This window comes from Microcaecilia unicolor, chromosome 13 (genome assembly GCF_901765095.1).
Source record: "Microcaecilia unicolor chromosome 13, aMicUni1.1, whole genome shotgun sequence".
Classification (NCBI taxonomy): Eukaryota; Metazoa; Chordata; class Amphibia; order Gymnophiona; family Siphonopidae; genus Microcaecilia; species Microcaecilia unicolor.
Window position 1 is genome coordinate 96392011 of NC_044043.1, and position 20655 is coordinate 96412665.

The 20655-nt window shown below is 47.3% G+C and overlaps 1 protein-coding gene across 6 annotated transcripts in view; it reads right to left on the minus strand.

Annotated features, from left to right (window-relative positions):
* LOC115456599 (zinc finger and BTB domain-containing protein 40-like) overlaps window positions 1-20414 on the minus strand; it is a 66377-nt gene extending 45963 nt beyond the window's left edge. For 3 of the 6 annotated variants that reach the window (XR_003939892.1, XM_030185801.1, XM_030185796.1), the window contains exons 1-4: window positions 20353-20414; window positions 14028-15139; window positions 3125-3255; window positions 2104-2296 (exon numbers count right to left, since the gene is read on the minus strand). Coding sequence is in view for 5 of the 6 variants with exons in the window: in XM_030185801.1 (XP_030041661.1) it covers window positions 2104-2296; window positions 3125-3255; window positions 14028-15090 (1387 nt within the window). In the remaining variant the exon portion in view is untranslated. Of the gene's footprint in view, window positions 1-2103; window positions 2297-3124; window positions 3256-14027; window positions 15140-15594; window positions 15643-17961; window positions 18046-20352 lie in introns of those variants that run through there. The other 3 variants (XM_030185798.1, XM_030185799.1, XM_030185797.1) reach the window with 3 other exon arrangements.
* Window positions 20415-20655: the final 241 nt, after the last annotated feature.

Below are 20655 nucleotides of genomic sequence, written 5' to 3' on the forward strand. Positions count from 1 at the left end.
GAGATTCTACATGGAATGTTGCTATTCTTGGAGATTCTACATGGAATGTTGCTATTATTGGAGATTGTACATGGAATGTTGCTATTCCACTAGCAACATTCCATGTAGAAGGCTGCACAGGCTTCTGTTTCTGTGAGTCTGACGTCCTGCACGTACGTGCAGGACGTCAGACTCACAGAAGCAGAAGCCTGCGCGGCCACATTGGTGATCTGCAAGGGCCGACTTCTACATGGAATGTTGCTAGTGGAGGAGTGGCCTAGTGGTTAGGGTGGTGGACTCTGGTTCTGGGGAACTGAGTTTGATTCCCACTTCAGGCACAGGCAGCTCCTTGTGACTCTGGGCAAGTCACTTAACCCTCCATTGCCCCATGTAAGCCGCATTGAGCCTGCCATGAGTGGGAAAGCGCAGGGTACAAATGTAACAAAAATAAAATAGATACTATTGGAGATTCTACATGGAATGTTGCTACTATTGGAAATTCTACATGGAATGTTGCTACTATTTCCACTAGCAACATTCCATGTAGAAGGCTGCGCAGGCTTCTGTTTCTGTGAGTCTGACGTCCTGCACGTACGTGCAGGACGTCAGACGTCAGACTCACAGAAGCAGAAGCCTGCGCGGCCACCTTGGAGGAGTGGCCTAGTGTTTAGGGTGGTGGACTTTGGTCCTGGGGAACTGAGGAACTGAGTTCAATTCCCACTTCAGGCACAGGCAGCTCCTTGTGACTCTGGGCAAGTCACTTAACCCTCCATTGCCCCATGTAAGCCGCATTGAGCCTGCCATGAGTGGGAAAGCGCAGGGTACAAATGTAACAACAAAAAACAAACAAACAAACAAACAAAAAAAAAAAAAATCTCACCCAATAGTGAGAAGGACTAATGGAAAGAAAACTATTCCAGGCCTGTGGGATAGTTGAGTCCCATCAACCAGCACATGAAGATAGAAAACTGATCTGGGACATTTCTCTCTCGGCATCCAGTCCAGCTCATCAGTATTTACATAGACAAGCAGTAACAACAAACTCAGAATAAACACAACCACCTTAAACAGCTCGTTAACCTAACATTAACCAGGCAAGCAAACATGTGTGGACCTCTCTCATCTCTGGTCAACTTGTAGAGAACAAGAGATATGTAGGAAGCACCGTGCAAGGTGAAAGCTGTTATTTGATCTATTACTTCGCACCAAATAAACATCTCAGAAACCTCGGGCGGGCCTCTGAAATAGTATAGACAGAAAATGTTCACGTAAGACCTAATTTCTCCTTCCGTTATGTAGCTTCCCACTATTCCAGAACCTGTGGGATGTTCAAAAGAAATCCCTAGAGTGGGTGGGGGATCCTGGTGCCACCACCCTGAAGACTGAAGCTTCCGAGCAAGCCAATTCCTGGAGATAAAAAGTCTATAAACAAGGAGAAATAGTGAAAGTCACTGCTGAGGCTAATTAGCAGGGAATCTTGCTGCCCTTTGGGATTCTGCCAGGTACATGAACAATCTAATCAGCTTCCGCAAAGCTCTGAAAACACACCTCTTTAACAAAGCCTAAAATAACCACCCTCAATGATACAATTCATCCCCCAAACCACCCAAGCACACCTAAAACACTTCACATAACTTACCCAACATCTGTCCATCTAACGCCTTGTTTACCTCAGCTCATGATCAACCATCTTTTAATCATGTACTGACTTTAGCATAACCCTACTCTGTAAGCCACATTGAGCCTGCAAAAAGGTGGGATAATGTGGGGTACAAATGCAATAAATAAATAAAAAAAAAATAAATACATGTCATCTGGATTGGCTACTGTTAGAAACAGGATATTGGGCTAGATGGATATTTGGTTTGACCTGTAGGGCAACCCTTATGTTCTTATTCCTCTCTAAGTGTCTCACTTGCCTCACACAGAGATTATTTTAGGCTTCCAGCCCAAGGCTGACATTCTGGGCATCCAAAGGCACCAGTGGCTAATGAATACTGTGGAGCTCATCCTATCATCATGATACACGGACATAAGATCAAAAGACCATACTTTTCCAGTCTGTTGGATATGCCATAAGATGATAAACGGGAAGAAAGGCAAGAGCCTCCTCCAACTTCTTACCCGTTGACTGCAGAGCTGCGCTGCTTTGGGGCTCTCGTTCCAGCAGCATGGTTTCTATCTCCTGGTGGGTATTCTTGCACAGCTCCAGCACTGACAAAACTGTCTGAGCCTCGAGCTCCTGCCCAGCCTTCACTCGCTCCACGAGCCTCTGAAATAATGTCTGTGGCTCTCCTGTGACGCACTGTACGACCAACTGAGGAAAAGTAACAGAAGCAGAGAGCAACAAAACACCTGTCAAACTCATCACACAGGCCCACTCTTCCTGGCTGTCGCTAACTGATCTGTAGCGCTGCTGATGCTTCTCCGCCACTGAGTCCCCTGTGCTTGGCCCGATTCCAGTACCTTCCTGGCTTCCTTTAGGAGAATATCAAAAGGAAACAAGAGAGGGAGTGAAGCACAGCAATTCAGGGTGGCAGCTGCTCTCACTCTCTGTATACCAGGGACTTGCAAAACTGATGGGTGGAGAGTCGCTGCAGGGTCAAAGTACGCAGCTGAAACTACACGTGGGGACTTTAAAATTTTAGAGTTACCCATGCAGCTCTGCAACAGTGCGGGTGGAGGGGGCAATATTCAGGCTCTTATCCCCCATCTCCTCTGTCCTACTCAGGTAACCGTCAAGTTACGAACAGTACATTCTTTTGAAAACTGTCCTCAACCTGCAGCGACTCATTTGAAGGCTGACATCAGATGATGCTGAGATTCTATATAGAGAAAAGCTGTACGTGTTAGTGGAGAGTGTTCTGATAAATTACAAAATGCACGGAAAAAAAAAAGTTTTCCTTTTTTTCAATAAACTATCTATCTGTGATCACCAGTAATAATTTATGGAGCTGGGAGACTAAGGTCTCTGCTATGAGCCCTGGAACGAAACTGCAACAAGGTCTTGATCCATGTCGTAGAACTGAAAGGCTCTTTAAGACTGCAACAATTCCCAGGAGCCTTCCCATCCCCATGGGCATCAGATATGTAAAGGGACATCAGCTACTTTTCCTTGCCCCAAATGTCAGGTGGTACCACTCACCTGCTTCTGCGCCTCCGAGATCTCCTCGCTATCGGACACTTTCTCTATGAGACTCGGCGTCTCTGACAGAGCTTTTGAGAAGATGCCTTCATGTCGCACTAAAAAGTCCAGCACGCTCTCCGACCCTGTGGCTGAGAGAAAAGAAACAACTGTGAAATACAACAGCGCACTGGTTACACCCTACTAAAACCCTGCAAGAAAACAGAGGATTCAGAAATATACGACAGGGCAAAAACACAACAAAAGAGATTAAGACAACAGGCACTACCAGAATCCATAGCCACCTCTCCATACCAGGAGCTATATCCACCAACATCTGCCCCAGCACCCCCCACCACCACCACCACTTCATGAAGTATACATGCCAGTGCCCAAAGTACCCTTCTCTCCCCTGTTAGACTTGCTGGGCTACACCTGTTTTGGCACTCGGAGCAAACCTTCAAAGACTATGGTACAAGACTCCAAGGAGAGATTAAGGGTATCATCAGATACAGACATTTAAGAACACAAGACCATTGGGTCAGACCAATGGTCCATCTAGCCCAGTATCCTGCTTCCAACAGTGGTCAAACCAGGTAACATGAACCTGGCAGAAACCCAAATAGTCAAAATATAAAAGTGAGACTGTTCCACGATAAATAATAACAAAGGAATATTGGAGCAGAGACAACATGGCAACAGACCAGTGGCGTAGGAAGGGTGGGGGGGGGGGGGGAGTGCACGCCGCTGGGGGGGTGTCGGCTCCGCCGGTTCACTGCTCTCTCTGCCCCGGAACAGGTTACTTCCTGTTCCGAGGCAGAGAGAGCAGGGAACCAGCGGAGCCGACGCAGCTCCCAGCGACATGCACTCGGGGCGGAGCGGCCCTCCCGCCCGCCCCCTTTGGTAAGAATGCGCTCTGGGGGGGGGGGGGGGCGCATGCGTGCGCCGAGGGGGGGGGGGGTGCACCATGCTGCACTTGGGGGAGGGGGGGTGTGCAGCGGCGAACCGCCCCGGGTGTCAGCTGCCCTCGCTACGGCACTGCAACAGACATCCAATAGGCAAAACAACACAAGTCCATTATCAACTCATAACATTTTAACAATAATGTTAACTAATTGTAACTTCTGTATTAACTTAATTTTAATTCATTTTTGTGTAGATACACTGAGGCATCTGATGTCTTTTCTTAAAAGTGAGTTATTGGTTCTCTTATAGCGCACAGTTATTCCAGATCTAAGCTCTACTATGTCATCAATCACTTGACTCATGCGTCGTATTTTCTAAATGTGTAAAACCTCTGTGTAAACCTTAAAACACACTTTAACAAAGAAGGAGCGACTACTTAGCTTAGGTGCGCAGCCAGCACATAACGCTGGCCAACTGACAAAACGAGACACACCCCGACGCCTACAGCAAACAAAGGCGTTTCGGTCAACGGGACCGGCTTCTTGGATAATTGAGAAGCAGTCGCTGTAACCTTTGGCGCATAGGCAGGGCTCAGGTCAGACAGACGACTCTTGCTGGAAGCTCTCCCTGGCCAACTAGCCCTGTGGCACAGCCCCAGTCAGGAGCTTTCAGGCTTGCAGTCGGGCTCCCTGCAGCCAGTTCCAGACCGGATATTTGACGTCAGGCTTACCGGTCTGTAATTTCCCGGATCACCCCTGGAACCCTTTTTAAAAACTGGTGTCACATTGGCCACCCTCCAATCTTCAGGTGCTACGGATGACTTTAACGACAGGTTACAGATCACTAGCAGCACATCAATTATACAATCTGGATTTTGGAATGGAGATGTTGCGTTGGATTGCAGCAAGTTAAGAAAGATGAAAGAAAAAGAGACTGTGAGATCCGAGATAAGTATTAAGTATAATTGTTGGGCAACATTTTTCGTATTCATTTTCAGCTCAGTCTGTATCCATGGAAGGTTTGTTTGCAAGTGGAGTTTTTTTTTCATGCCTCCTATATAATGAAGGTTTTGCCTTACAAGTAGGAGTGTCTCTTATTTTTGCTGAAGTCTTTTTTTTCTTGGCTTTATATGTTCCCAAGATATGATATTCTTGAAGATATAGAATATAATTTGTGTAGAAGTTGGATTGTGATTCATGGTAACTGAAATCACCCATTATAGTAACAAAGTAGATGACGGCAGAAAAAGACCTGCACGGTCCATCCAGTCTGCCAAAGAAGATAAATTCATATATATATTTTTTTTTGTTATATTTGTATCCCGTGCTTTCCCACTCATGGCAGGCTCAATGCGGCGGGCAATGGAGGGTTAAGTGACCTGCCCAGAGTCACAAGGAGCTGCCTGTGCCGGGAATCGAACTCAGTTCCTCAGGACCAAAGTCCACCACCCTAACCACTAGGCCACTCCTCCACTCTGTCCTCTTCAGGGCACAGACCGTATAAGTCTGGCCAGCCCTATCCCCGCCTCCCAACCACCAACCCCGCCTCCCACCACCGGCTCTGGCACAGACTGTATAAGTCTGCCCAGCACTATCCCCGCCTCCCAACCACCAGCCCCGCCTCCCACCACCGGCTCTGGCACAGACTGTATAAGTCTGCTCAGCACTATCCCCACCTCCCAACCACCAGCCCCGCCTCCCACCACCGGCTCTGGCACAGACTGTATAAGTCTGCCCAGCACTATCCCCGCCTCCCAACCACCAGCCCCGCCTCCCACCACCGGCTCTGGAACAGACTGTATAAGTCTGCTCAGCACTATCCCCGCCTCCCAACAACCAGCCCCGCCTCCCACCACCGGCTCTGGCACAGACTGTATAAGTCTGCCCAGCACTATCCCCGCCTCCCAACCACCAGCCCCGCCTCCCACCACCGGCTCTGGCACAGACTGTATAAGTCTGCTCAGCACTATCCCTGCCTCCCAACCACCAGCCCCGCCTCCCACCACCGGCTCTGGCACAGACTGTATAAGTCTGCTCAGCACTATCCCTGCCTCCCAACCACCAGCCCCGCCTCCCACCACCGGCTCTGGCACAGACTGTATAAGTCTGCCCAGCACTATCCCCGCCTCCCAACCACCAGCCCCGCCTCCCACCACCGGCTCTGGCACAGACTGTATAAGTCTGCCCAGCACTATCCCTGCCTCCCACCACCGGCTCTGGCACAGATCATATAGTGTTGCCCAATTTGCCAGCTTTCCTATTTTCTGTAAACATTTCTTCATCTGTCTGCTCGTTCTGTCTTGGTGGACGGTAGTACAGCCCTACCAGTATACTCCTTCCCTATACTTTCTATCCATAATTATTCCATGCTGCAATTTGTTTCATGTAGCATATTTAATTTGTTTGATTCAATTCCCTCTTTACCATAGAGCGCACCCCCCCTCCAATTTGATCCCCTCTATCATTGTGATATAATTTGTACCCTCTTAACACAGTGTCCCGTTGATTGTCCTCTTTCCACCAAGTCTCTGAGATGCCTATTATATCTACCTCATCATTTAGTACTATATAGTCCAATTCTCCAATCTTATTTTTTAGGCTTCTAACATTTATTTACAGGCACTTCAAACTGTGTTTTTTCCTTGCATTCCTTGGATTCCAGGGCTCTGTCCTTTCCTGGTTTTCTTCCTACCTCTCTCTCCGCACCTTTAGTGTGCACTCTGGTGGATCCTCTTCTACTTCTATCCCTCTGCCTGTCGGCGTAACTCAGGGTTCTGTTCTTGGTCTCCTCCTCTTTTCTATCTACACTTCTTCCCTTGGTTCATTAATCTCATCCCATGGCTTTTCCTACCATCTCTATGCTGATGACTCCCAAATCTACCTTTCTACCCCTGATATCTCACCTTGCATCCAAACCAAAGTTTCAGCGTGCTTGTCTGACATTGCTGCCTGGATGTCTCAACGCCACCTGAAATTAAATATGACCAAAACCGAGCTTCTCATTTTCCCCCCCAAACCCACCTCCCCGCTCCCCCCGTTTTCTATTTCTGTTGATGGCTCTCTCATTCTCCCTGTCTCCTCAGCTCGAAACCTTGGGGTCATCTTTGACTCTTCTCTCTCCTTCTCTGCTCATATCCAGCAGACCGCCAAGACCTGTCGTTTCTTTCTTTACAACATTCGTAAAATCCGCCCCTTTCTTTCCGAGCACTCTACCAAAACCCTCATCCACACCCTTGTCACCTCTCGTTTAGACTACTGCAATCTGCTTCTTGCTGGCCTCCCACTTAGTCACCTCTCCCCTCTCCAGTCGGTTCAAAACTCTGCTGCCCGTCTCATCTTCCGCCAGGGTCACTTTACTCATACTACTCCTCTCCTCAAGACCCTTCACTGGCTCCCTATCCGTTTTCGCATCCTGTTCAAACTTCTTCTACTAACCTATAAATGTACTCACTCTGCTGCTCCCCAGTATCTCTCCACACTCGTCCTTCCCTACACCCCTTCCCGTGCACTCCGCTCCATGGATAAATCCTTCTTATCTGTTCCCTTCTCCACTACTGCCAACTCCAGACTTCGCGCCTTCTGTCTCGCTGCACCCTACGCCTGGAATAAACTTCCTGAGCCCCTACGTCTTGCCCCATCCTTGGCCACCTTTAAATCTAGACTGAAAGCCCACCTCTTTAACATTGCTTTTGACTCGTAACCACTTGTAACCACCTGCCTCCACCTACCCTCCTCCTTCCTGTACACAATAATTGATTTGATTTGCTTACTTTATTTTTTGTCTACTAGATTGTAAGCTCTTTGAGCAGGGACTGTCTTTCTTCTATGTTTGTGCAGCCCTGCGTATGCCTTGTAGCGCTATAGAAATGCTAAATAGTAGTAGTAGACATGCTGCTCTCTCCTTAAACACTCCTGGCTTTCTTTCACCATTGTTGAAACCTCTCTATTAGAATTACCTAAATGTCCTGTTTCAATAGTAACTCCACATTGAACCATGCATTCTTGGGCAACTGGTCGGTTCCCCACCCCCCATCCCCCATTTTAGTTTAAAAGTTAGCACCAGCAGCCTGGTTCCATCCCGGTTAAGGTGGAATCTATCCTTTCGGAATACGCTCCCCCTTTCCCAGAATGTTGCCCGGTTCCTAACAAACCTTGAAAGGTGTTAATAAACAAATAAACCTTTTCCAGGGAAGGGGATGTGGTAGAATTAGAGGACATGAACTGAGGTTGCAGGATGGTAAACTTAGAAGTAACATCTGGAAGTACTTTTTCATAGAGAGGGTGATAGATACCTGGAATGCCTTCCCTCGGGAGGTGGTGGAGACAAAAACGGTAATGGAATTTGAAATACATGGGATAAACATAAAGAATCCTTATATGGAAATATGATGGAATGAAAACAAAATTTGGAAGCGCTTAGAGCAATTCCGGTATCTGGGAGGTAAAGCAAGAGCTGGGCGGACTTCTACAGTCTGTGCTCCAAATATGACAAAATAGGGCAGACTTATATGGTGTGTGTACCGATTATGGAAAGATGGAGACTGGGAATCCAAATGGCAGATGACGTTTAATGTGAGCAAATGCAAAGTGATGCATGTGGGAAAGAGGAACCCAAACTATAGCTACGTGATGCAAGGTTCCACATTAGGAGTCACCAACCAGGAAAAAGATCTAGGTGTCATCATTGATGATACTTTGAAACCTCTGCTCAGTGTGCAGTGGCGGCTAAGAAAGCAACTAGAATGTTAGGTATTATATTTTGTATTTTTTTGTTATATTTGTACCCCCCGCTTTCCCACTCATAGCAGGTTCAATGCGGCTTACATATTATATACAGGTACTTATTTGTACCTGGGGTAATGGAGGGTTAAGTGACTTGCCCAGAGTCACAAGGAGCTGCCTGTGCCTGAAGTGGGAATCGAACTCAGTTCCCCAGGACCAAAGTCCACCACCCTAACCACTAGGCCACTCCTCCACTGGATGGAATTTACGCGGGATGCAAAGAACTAATTATAAAGAAACTACAGACCGTCCAGAACACAGCAGCCAGGCTTATATTTGGAAAAACACGCTATGATAGCGTCAAACCACTCTGAGAAAAACTGCACTGGCTCCCAATCAAAGAACGCATTGCCTTCAAGGTCTGCACCACGGTTCCTAAAATTATCTACAGAGAAGTCCCGAGATACATGACAGACCTCATAGACCTACCAATCAGAAACACTACAAGATCAGCACGAACTTACCTAAATCTCCACTACCCAAGTACTAAAGGACTCAAATACAAATCAACTTATGCATCCAGCTTTTCTTATTTAAGTGCACAACTATGGAACGCATAGCCAAAAATAGTAAAAACAACGTACGACCACCTAAGTTTCCGGAAAGAACTAAAAACAAACCTGTTCAAAAAGGCATACCCCACCGACCCAACATAAAAATCCAAGTTCCTGCGACACTGCAAAACCAAAGACTGTAATGGACACACCTTAACCCTCGTCCCCTCTCCCTAACTTCCCCTATGTATCTACCAAACACGATCCTTTTACCATCAATAACACCTGTATTTGTTCACACCGCAACTGGCGAACGCCGTTACGGTACCATGTAAGCCACATTGAGCCTGCAAATAGGTGGGGATATGTGGGTTACAAATGAAACAAATAATAATAATGAGCAATGGCTCCTACAAAACAAGACTGACCTTAACCCTCATCCGACCCCGCACTCAGTGTGCACAGAATGAGTATGAGAAATATCACAATCTCAATTTTACACAACTATTTTATTAGTCCATGTAAAAGTGATATTTATATCAAACCAATCAACTGAAAGAAAATAATGTCAGACTGGACGCTGATGGTACCAGAACTGACCCAGCTCTCTTTGCTTTCCTCCAGAAACACACTTTTGGGCATCTGCATTACTAAACTTAACCCCTCTTGCCATATTGCTCATGAAGACTGTGAGGTAAGTGACCAGCAGCACAGGTAAAACCCAAAGTTATTATAATACAAGCTTTTTAATTCAAATAGAAATATGGAGGACTCGGGGACCTCAAAGGAAAAAAATGTTTCTGCACCAAATTTAATCTAGTAACTGCCACCTGATCAGTTACTAGAACACAAAAATTGCCCAACATAAAAATGATAGGGTCCCATGGGACCTCAGTCAGTCACATTAGGGGTCCGATATGATTTAAGCCTGAACTGGCAGCCAGTGAGTAAAAGACAACTTTCACTTATATTCCACAATGAACCAGGAAGTGATTAAAACCCTTGACTGAAACTGACCAAAAGTGCTGTTTCTTAGCAAAGAATCAACTTTCTTAGCTATTCCACGTTCCTTTCGATCAGTAAATATTCCCCTAGAAGTCTCTGCAGCAACATTGTATTTACCCTTAACAGTGCAGCTGTGCAGATTCCAAAACATCTGTATTCAATTAAACTAGCCAACGCCCCCCTGGGCAGCTGGAGAAGTGCTTAAATGCATCATTTCCGATTGTCAGGCTAAGTCTTGCGATAAGAACGCAATAATGTGACTCTTATCATGAGACTTGGCCTGGCAGCAGGAGGTGAGTCGTTTAACTATTTTTCCGGGGGGGGGGGGGGGGGGGCGCAGATTGGCTAATTCAACTGAATAATGAGGTTACGCAGTGACACTGTTAAAAGTACATGGTTGCTGTGCTCCTAAATTTAAGGCTGGGGGGGGAGGGGGGAGGGGTGGAGGACAGTCAGCAAGATTTTGCTTGGGAGCCTTGGCACTGATTCTCTCTAAAGTACGTTAATCATTGAATCCATCATCAGGAAAACTGATAACATTGGGTACATAAGTATTGCCCTACTGGGAAAGACCGAAGGTCCATCAAGCCCAGCATCCTGTTTCCAACAGTGGCCAATCCAGGTCACAAATACCTGGCAAAAAGTACAAAACATTTTATATTGCTTAACGGCTCTATGTTAAGAGCTGATTTTTATTTCTGTGGCCAATATTCTTTTTTGGTGAGAGATGTACTGGATGCCCTGACTACTGAAGAGATCTAGTACTTACCAGGCTACTCTCGATACTTAGAGGACACTCCCAGGGCTTGATTTACTAATAGCCCGATGCTCAGAAACAAATGCGGGTGCAACAGGCCATCAGCGCCCGCATTTACCAACGCACAATGCACAGAGGTCCTTAAAGCGGGAAAGAAAGAGCCTGCAAAGGAACAGCGCGAATAGGATGCTAATGTAGTCAAAAGGATGCAAATAAGGCCATTTCCTATTCCCTCCAATGCTCACAGAACAGCGCACTTCACAAGGGTGCCCTTACCGCTGGAAAACGTATGAGCAGTTGGAACTGGAAACAGGTGACTGGCATCGGACAGCAGCTCTCTCAGCAGTGACTTACCTACCCCCCACTCCCATTTTCAAAATAAAGACAATAATAATACCATAGAGATTTTAGAAGGAGCTAACCTCGTACTCCAACCACATCTGTTTGTTTGAAGAAATGCAAATATGACAGTAGGGTGAGGAAGGGGGAAAAGAGGTGAGAAAGACAGGCTGAGATCCATCGGCAGGGAAGACCGGGAAAGGAGGCGAGAAGGCTGTGAGGCGTTGAGGGCAGCAGGAGAAGCTGCCCAGGAGTTGTTTGGGGGCTCCCCCTCCCTCCCCTTCTCCCACACCCTCCTCCTCTTTCTCTGGATAAAGGCGGCCAGCTAGAGGTTTCAGTGACAGAGAGGTCTTGTGAGCATGTGCCACGCACTATCCTCCCCCTTGACTTCCTAATGCTCAACGCTACCAGTGCACAATAGATTTGCATACTGATAAGAGCTGAACATTAGGAAGTTTTTTTCCGTGCTGTTCTGCCGCAGTTCCATCCAGCGCCAGAGTTTTGAGCATCGGGACCTAAGGCTTTCTTCTCATTTTATGTCAATAAGTAGAACATTTAGCAAATGATCCCCCTTAGTCACATCCTTATGTGTTTCATTTATGATATGGCATCTGTGTTTTTTTTTTCACATTTGATAGCTATTTCTGTTTTGCAATGGATTCAGCTGAGGTTGCAAATATTACAAATACTGAACACGCCCAGCTGAGTCTTTGCTCTTCATCTGACCACAGACAATTCTGAAAAATACATTGATGAGATTTCCCTCAAACTGGAAAGGCTCAGCAGTTTTATGCTTCCGTAAATACGGGTGATCTAAATTTTAAAATACTTCATTGGGAGTACAATGGGCAGATACCAACTTTTTTGGATGGCTTAATGAAGGGCTATGGTATTGGTTCTCCGTCTCTCAGAAACCTGATGGAAACACAGAACGCCCAACACACCAAACAGTGAGAAAAGGTTACGTTTATGGAGAACGTGTAACCTGAGCCGAGTTCCTTTATATGAAATATTTGAACGCCACAAACATTAATAAGGAAGAAAACTCGGTAGAGCACTTGTGTATTATAAAGACACTAGTAAAAAAGCCCCGTTTCTGATGCAAATGAAACGGGGGCTAGCAATGTTTTCTTCTGTGTGCATGTGGGAGTGTGTGTGTCCCTGCCCTCTGGCCTCTCTCCCCTCCCCCCTCTGAGTCCTTCACTGTTACAGAGCCAGCGATTTGATTTCGTGCTCTGCTGTTTTCCTTCACTGACTGTGTTACAGAGAGGGCGGGGCAGACACTCATAGGGAAACCGGATATCTCGCCCCCTTCACACTTCCGGCTGGAGGCTTCATAGAACGTTGGTGTTGCCTTTTATATAGAGAGATAGTAAAAAAGCCCCGTTTCTGATGCAAATGAAACGGGGGCTAGCAATGTTTTCTTCTGTGTGCATGTGGGAGTGTGTGTGTCCCTGCCCTCTGGCCTCTCTCCCTCCCCCCTCTGAGTCCTTCACTGTTACAGAGCCAGTGATTTGATTTTGTGCTCTAAAAAGCCCCGTTTCTGATGCAAATGAAACGGGGGCTAGCAATGTTTTCTTCTGTGTGCATGTGGGAGTGTGTGTGTCCCTGCCCTCTGGCCTCTCTCCCCTCCCCCCTCTGAGTCCTTCACTGTTACAGAGCCAGCGATTTGATTTCGTGCTCTGCTGTTTTCCTTCACTGACTGTGTTACAGAGAGGGCGGGGCAGACACTCATAGGGAAACCGGATATCTCGCCCCCTTCACACTTCCGGCTGGAGGCTTCATAGAACGTTGGTGTTGCCTTTTATATAGAGAGATAGTAAAAAAGCCCCGTTTCTGATGCAAATGAAACGGGGGCTAGCAATGTTTTCTTCTGTGTGCATGTGGGAGTGTGTGTGTCCCTGCCCTCTGGCCTCTCTCCCCTCCCCCCTCTGAGTCCTTCACTGTTACAGAGCCAGTGATTTGATTTTGTGCTCTAAAAAGCCCCGTTTCTGATGCAAATGAAACGGGGGCTAGCAATGTTTTCTTCTGTGTGCATGTGGGAGTGTGTGTGTCCCTGCCCTCTGGCCTCTCTCCCCTCCCCCCTCTGAGTCCTTCACTGTTACAGAGCCAGCGATTTGATTTCGTGCTCTGCTGTTTTCCTTCACTGACTGTGTTACAGAGAGGGCGGGGCAGACACTCATAGGGAAACCGGATATCTCGCCCCCTTCACACTTCCGGCTGGAGGCTTCATAGAACGTTGGTGTTGCCTTTTATATAGAGAGATGATTTTCTCCTCTCTCAGGACTTTTACGTACACCAGCATCGTCTCTTTCTTTTTTTGGAGGGGGGGGGGGGAAGAGGGGGATTTGGAGTCCATGATGTCCCATTGCTTATCTTGTTATTTTATGACTATGGAAAAAAATCCTTTGGACACCAGACCCCCTATTCTGCAGCTCCAAATTTAGCATTTGCAACGAGTCAGAAACAACAAAGCTCTGCTCTCACGTGTCCCTTTTTTGGAACTGTTTAACAGAAACTACCTGGCAACAAACACAAGACGGAACAGTGAGTTCTGAGACGGTGACTCCAGGGAGAGAAGATTATTTCCCACATTACAAACCCAAGGTTAAAGAATAAAGCAACGACTGGCAGTCTCATACCTGGCTCTGTAATCCTCCTCTTCTTTTCAGGGGGCTGCGTTTCCTCAGCTTCTTGCTTAGCTGTGGAAATCTGCAGTGTCTCAGCACACAAATCCTCTTTGGGGGATCCAGAGGTGGACATAACTTCCACCTTTACATCCTCCTCCTGTGCAGCTTCCTGGTTCCGACTCACGTCCTGCTCTGCAAAGAGAGAAGCTGCCGTCACCGATTCCACCAAGGTATCTGTTATGGTCACTGGGTCTGCCACAGCGTTTCCAGTCCTAGACTGTGCTACTAGTGTTTCTGGTTCTGCTGGGGCTTCTGCCAGTTCTGATCCCACCGGAACGCTCACTATCCCAGACTCAGCTACAATCGCTGAGCCCCCCGAAGCGTCGTTTACCCTTGGAGTAGCCGCTGTCCTAGATTCTGCCACTTTTTCAGATCCAGGTGTCCCCAAACCCATCTGGCCCCCAGCTGTTCCCGATTCTGCTGCTGTTCCTGACTGTACCGGAGCACCTGGTACCTTTAGTTCTGCCACAGCATCCGCTGTCCCTGACCCTCCCAGAGTAGCCACAGTCTCTGCGGCTACAGGAGCTGGCGGAATGGTAAGCTTTATGGACGCTTGAGGTTTGCTTGCCTTCTCAGTCTGTAGCAGGACAGGTGCCTCTTTCCTAGGTGATTCCAGCACAACAGCAGAAACTTCCTGACGCACATTTCCCTGAGCAGAGCGGTTCATTAGATCCGTCAGCAAGTTTTTGCAACTGACAGCCACGTCAAACATCTGCAGACTGTCAGCGACGGAGATTATTTTAGTAAAGTTGTGTTTGCCAGGCGGTAGCTTGCCAGTGTAGACCATTTCAAGCAGAAGGGCAAACTCCTCTGGGGTTAGCATTGAAGCATCAATAGAGATGGTGTCCGTACTCTCCAATAAAGATTTAAAGAGTAGGCTGGAGGCAGCCAGTACTATTTTATGTGCCCGAAAGTGTACCACACCCACAAAGATGGTGCAGTCGGAGAACCACTGTTCTTTGCATAAACTATGCAGCTGCTGTAACAGTTGTTTGCCATAGTTGGGAAGCTCCATGGCTGTTGAGGGATGTAGTTCTCACCTTTCTCACACTTCTGATAATTAGCTAGAGGAAGAGAATCAAGAAAGAAATTCAGTTAAATCTTGGCTTAGATTAGAGGAATTATTTTTTTAGCCCGCTCTTATCCAGGGCGGATTACAATAAACCATGACTCTGGAATAATATTAACTTGCGAAAGAAATTTCTCCAGCTCAAACTAATGTGATATACAACAATAAAAAAAATAAATAAATAAAAGGTGAAATGTGCATCCAAGTCCTCCATGAAAAAACAGAAAATAGCGCTGGAGAGTCAGGAATGATTCCATCACAACATAGCAGAAATTCTCCACTCTCAAAGTAAGGATTGATTGAAACCATTCCCAAGGGAATGTAGACGATCATCCTTGACTACATGACCATGGCAGATTCAAGCACTTTCAAAGTACGGTCTAAAATATATTCTCATGTGGAGATCACAACAACAAAAAAAGGTCAGAACGTTCTCCCACTTTTGCTTACCGTATAAACTGATGTTGAAACGTTCTGCCTACTCCTGTGCTCTGAAACTACAATGAGAAAGCTTATTGTAACACTTGTGTATTTAGAAACTTGCACTTTATTTGCAAGTTTTTCAAGGACTGGCATTTATATACCCTCGTTATATTACTAAGTTGTTGGACAAGTAATATTAGTTGAGTATCTACCCCCTTGATCTTCAGTCCCAGTTCTCAAGGGTTTCCAATAGCTCAAGTTTTCAGGATATGAATAAGCATGAAAGATTTTCATGCCTACTACCACCATCGTATGTAAATCTTTCTTATGCATATTTAAGGATATCCTCAACATCTGATCTTGAGGACTGGGAAGTGAAGACCCATGACCTACCCTATGAAACAGAGATAAGCAAGAGACAGAATGTAGACCTTGCATCACTTAGTTACATAAGAACTGCCATATTTGGTCAGACCAAAGGTCCATCATGACCAAACTCATTTCCAACAGTGACCAATTCGGGTCACAACTACCTAGCAGGATCCAAAAAAGTGGATTCTACGCTTCTTATTCTCAGGGATACACAGCAGATTTCTTGAAGTCTGCCTTAATGATTTTTGGACTTTCCCTCCAAAAACTGTCCACACACATTTAAACCCAGCTACACTAACTCCCTTTACCACATTCTCAGGCTACAAACTGCAGACCTAAATTCTTTTATGAATTACAAAATATTTTCTCTGGTTAGTTTTAGATAAACTACTAAGTAACTCCACAGTGTGCTCCTAGTCTTTGTAGTTTTTGAAAAGAATTGACAACTGATTTGCATTCCATTCATGAGTTTATACCCTTTATCATTATCTTCCTTCAGCCATATTTTATTTTGTTTTATTTATTTTATTTAGATTTTGCTCACATCTTTTTCAGTGGTAGCTCAAGGTGAGTTACACTCAGGTACACTGGATATTTCCCTGTCCCTGGAGGGCTCAAAATCTAAGTTTGTAGATGAGGCAACAGAGTGGAGGAGTGGTTAGGGTGGTGGACTTTGGTCCTGGGGAACTTAGTTCGATTCCCACTTCAGGCACAGGCAGCTCCCTGTGGCTCTGGGCAAGTCACTTAACCCTCCATTGCCCCAGGTACAAATAAGTACCTGTATACAATATGTAAGCCGCATTGAGCCTGCCATGAGCGGGAAAGAGCGGGGTACAAATGTAACGAAAAAAAAAACAGAGGGTTAAGTGGCTTGCCCAAGATCACAAGGAGCAGCAGTGGGATTTGAACTGGCCACCTCAGGAGGTCAAGAGCGGTGCTCTAACCACTAGACCACTCCTCCACTCCTCACAATCTAAGTTTGTACCCGAGGCAATGGAGGCAGTCCCAGCTGAAGATCCTCAATCACTTTAGCTTGTCATCATGTGAGATAGCAGAGTAATAAAACAGCAGGCTGAGAATCCAGAAAGCTCAGTTCAAATCCCACCATTGTGACTTCTGCCTCAGGTACACATGTGAAAGGCAAATCTATAAGGTGCATCTAATTGTGGGCCAAAGAATACAGAATAGCTGCACATACACAAGGGACTGGAGTTATTAATGGCTGTGACACACGTAAGTGCTTGGTGGAAGTCTATAAATTTAGTGCGCACCTTGCTTAACACAACTGCAAGTAGGCCATACCCATGGGCAAAGAAAGAGCATGTCACCATGCAGCTTGTACAACTTTAGAATACTATCAGTTACGTGTAATGCATGGCGTACTGAGATGCATCAACTTATGCCAGCCATTGACCTGGGGTTAAGTGGTTGCATTTAAGCTTTGGCATTCTATAACAGGTTAGGTACACTTTAACGCCCTATTGTGCTGTCTTAGACACTATTGAATTGCCCCTTTAAATTGTAAAGTCTCCAAGGATAGGGAAATGCAACTCGTTCTGAAGCTCACTTCCAAAATGATGTGGGCTAAATGCAAAATGCCATCTCCTTCATCATTTTGGTCAACCTTCTCTGTAACTTTTCTGATTTTATTTAAAGCAACGACTTTCAGCAGCGCGGGAGCAGTAACACTCCTGAAGAAAAGTCGCTGCCATTGTGTGTGCTGGATGTCTCTCCACATGTACATATATTGCTGAGAATCATAACAGAAATAGTGGAAATGTAACATCACCACATACACAGAAACATGACGGCAGAAAAGGCCCATCAAGCAAGTGGTCTTACTGTGCCTCCAATGAGTGTCAGAATTTTTTTTTTTTAACTTTCTATGGTCTGTTTTAAGTCAGAAAGAGAACATCTGAGAGAGGCGCAGACAGTGACATAGTTGATTGAGAACAGTCGGGCTAATATGCAAACAACTAGAATAAAAAGCAGCAACAGAATGGAAAAAAAAACCAAACAAACCTCATTTTGAAAAGCAGCTCAAGGGTCAAAAAGAAAAAGAAATAACAGTTGGACCTTGAGTATGAAATACTAACTGTATTTTGGAAGTAATGCCCCAGACACACTTGAGTTAGCAGCAACCCTGGTCCCTTACCCTGTGCTCCAGCAAACTACAAAATGATTATTCTATGCACCTGATGAGGTTAAAGGTTTTGCTAATAATCGAGAAGCAGGGGAGTAGCTTAATGGATAAAAATTGGGTCACATCCTCCCTGTCTCCTCGGCCCGTAACCTTGGAGTCAACTTTGACTCCTCTCTCTCCTTCTCTGCATATATTCAACAGATCACCAAAACCTGTCGTTTCTTTATCTACAACATTAGCAAAATTCGCCCCTTCCTTTCTGAATACGCTACCAGCACCCTTGTCACCTCTCGCTTGGACTATTGCAATTAACTTCTCACTGGTCTTCCGCTCAGCCATCTCTCTCCTCTCCAATCTGTCCAAAATTCTGCGGCACAACTTATTTTCTGCCAGAATAATTTTACCCACCACACTAACCCACTCCTCAGGTCACTTCACTGGCTCCCTGTCCGATTCCACATACAGTTTAAACTTCTTATACTGACCTTTAAATGCATCCACTCTGCAGCCTCCCCATTACCTCTCCACTCTCCCTACATTCTTCCCCGTGAACTCCGCTCACTGGACAAATCTCTCTTGTCGTCCCCCTTCTCCTCCACTGCTAACTCCAGACCGCTCCTTTTCTCTTGCGGCACCTTATGCCTGGAATAGACTTCCTGGACCTATACGTCTAGCTCCATCTCTACCTGTTTTCAAATCTATGCTGAAAACCCACCTTTTCACTGCTGATTTTTAGCTCCTAGCCAATACTCAATTGCCCTCCCCTTGTCCCTTCCTTCCTTCTCACCCATTACTTCCCTCATCCGTAACTGTCCTGTCTGTCTGTATTACTTAGATTATAAGTTCTATTGAGCAGGGACTGTCTCTTTATGTCAGGTGTTCAGCGCTGCGTGAGTCTGGTAGCGCTATAGAAATGCTAATAATAATAAATAAAAATTCCCACTGCAGCTCCCCTCTGACCCTGGCAAGTCCCTTAACCCCTCTGACCCAGGCAAGTCCCTTAACCCCTTTGACCCTGGAAGTCCCTTAACCCCTCTGACCCCGGCAGGTCCCTTAACCCCTCTGACCCAGGCAGGTCCCTTAACCCCTCCGACCCCGGCAGGTCCCTTAACCCCTCTGACCCTGGAAGTCCCTTAACCCCTCTGACCCCGGCAGGTCCCTTAACCCCTCTGACCCTGGAAGTCCCTTAACCCCTCCGACCCAGGCAAGTCCCTTAACCCCTTCGACCCCGGAAGGTCCCTTAACCCCTCCGACCCAGGCAGGTCCCTTAACCCCTCCGACCCTGGAAGTCCCTTAACCCCTCTGACCCCGGCAGGTCCCTTAACCCCTCTGACCCTGGAAGTCCCTTAACCCCTCTGACCCAGGCAAGTCCCTTAACCCCTCCGACCCCGGCAGGTCCCTTAACCCCTCCGACCCTGGCAAATCCCTTAAGGAAAGTGTGGGGTACAAATGTAACAAATAAATAAATAAACCCCCCGACCCTGGAAGTCCCTTAACCCCTCTGACCCAGGCAAGTCCCTTAACGCCTCCGACCCTGGCAAGTCCCTTAACCCCTCTGACCCAGGCAAGTCCCTTAACCCCTCCGACCCTGGCAAGTCCCTTAACCCCTCTGACCCCAGCAGGTCCCTTAACCCCTCCGACCCAGGCAAGTCTCTTAACCCCTCCGACCCTGGCAGGTCCCTTAACCCATCCGACCCAGGCAGGTCCCTTAACCCCTCTGACCCAGGCAGGTCCCTTAACCCCTTCGACCCCGGCAGGTCCCTTAACCCCTTTGACCCAGGCAGGTCCCTTAACCCCTCCGACCCTGGAAGTCCCTTAACCCCTCCGACCCGGGCAAGTCCCTTAACCCCTCCGACCCGGGCAGGTCCTTTAACCCCTCCGACTCAGGCAGGTCCTTTAACCCCTCCGACCCTGGCAGGTCCCTTAACCCCTCCGACCCTGGAAGTCCCTTAACCCCTCCGACCCTGGCAAGTCCCTTAACCCCTCTGTTGGCCCTGAAACAACAAGATTCTGAGTCCGCTTGACAGAGAAAGAAGCTGCACAGAAACCAAGAACAAGGCGGTTTCTCGAACCTGTCCTGCTCCAGGCGACCTGGCTCGACACCCCCGGGGGATATTTCAGAAAAAGCCCCTTCCGTGTAAACAGTCTCTCGGTGTAACAAGAGACCAAAGTTTTAAGGGACAACGGAAGCCGCCCCCACCGCTCGGTTGGGGAGGGGGGGGGGGTTGAACTACCGGGCCCCGCTGAGGCTCCGGCACTCACTGACCTACCAGCCCGCAGGGCCTCCTCTCACGTCACTCACGCCAACAGGCACCAACGCCGTCGCCGCCGCTCACTTCCGGGCCTCCCAGGCCGCCCTAGGACGTAGCACCGCCTCGTTGGTTCTCGCTCAGCCAATCGGGAGTGGCGGCACTGAGGCGCAGACGCGGTGAGGAAAGGTCCCCGTCGCGCGCAGGTCTCTGAGGTTCGAGGCGTGCAGTGCGCCCGTCGCCTGCCATCAGCCTGAAAGAGGCGCGCCCCCTGCTGCCTGGGAGGGACTGCGCAGCCTGCCTTTGCTGCTGCTGAGCAATATG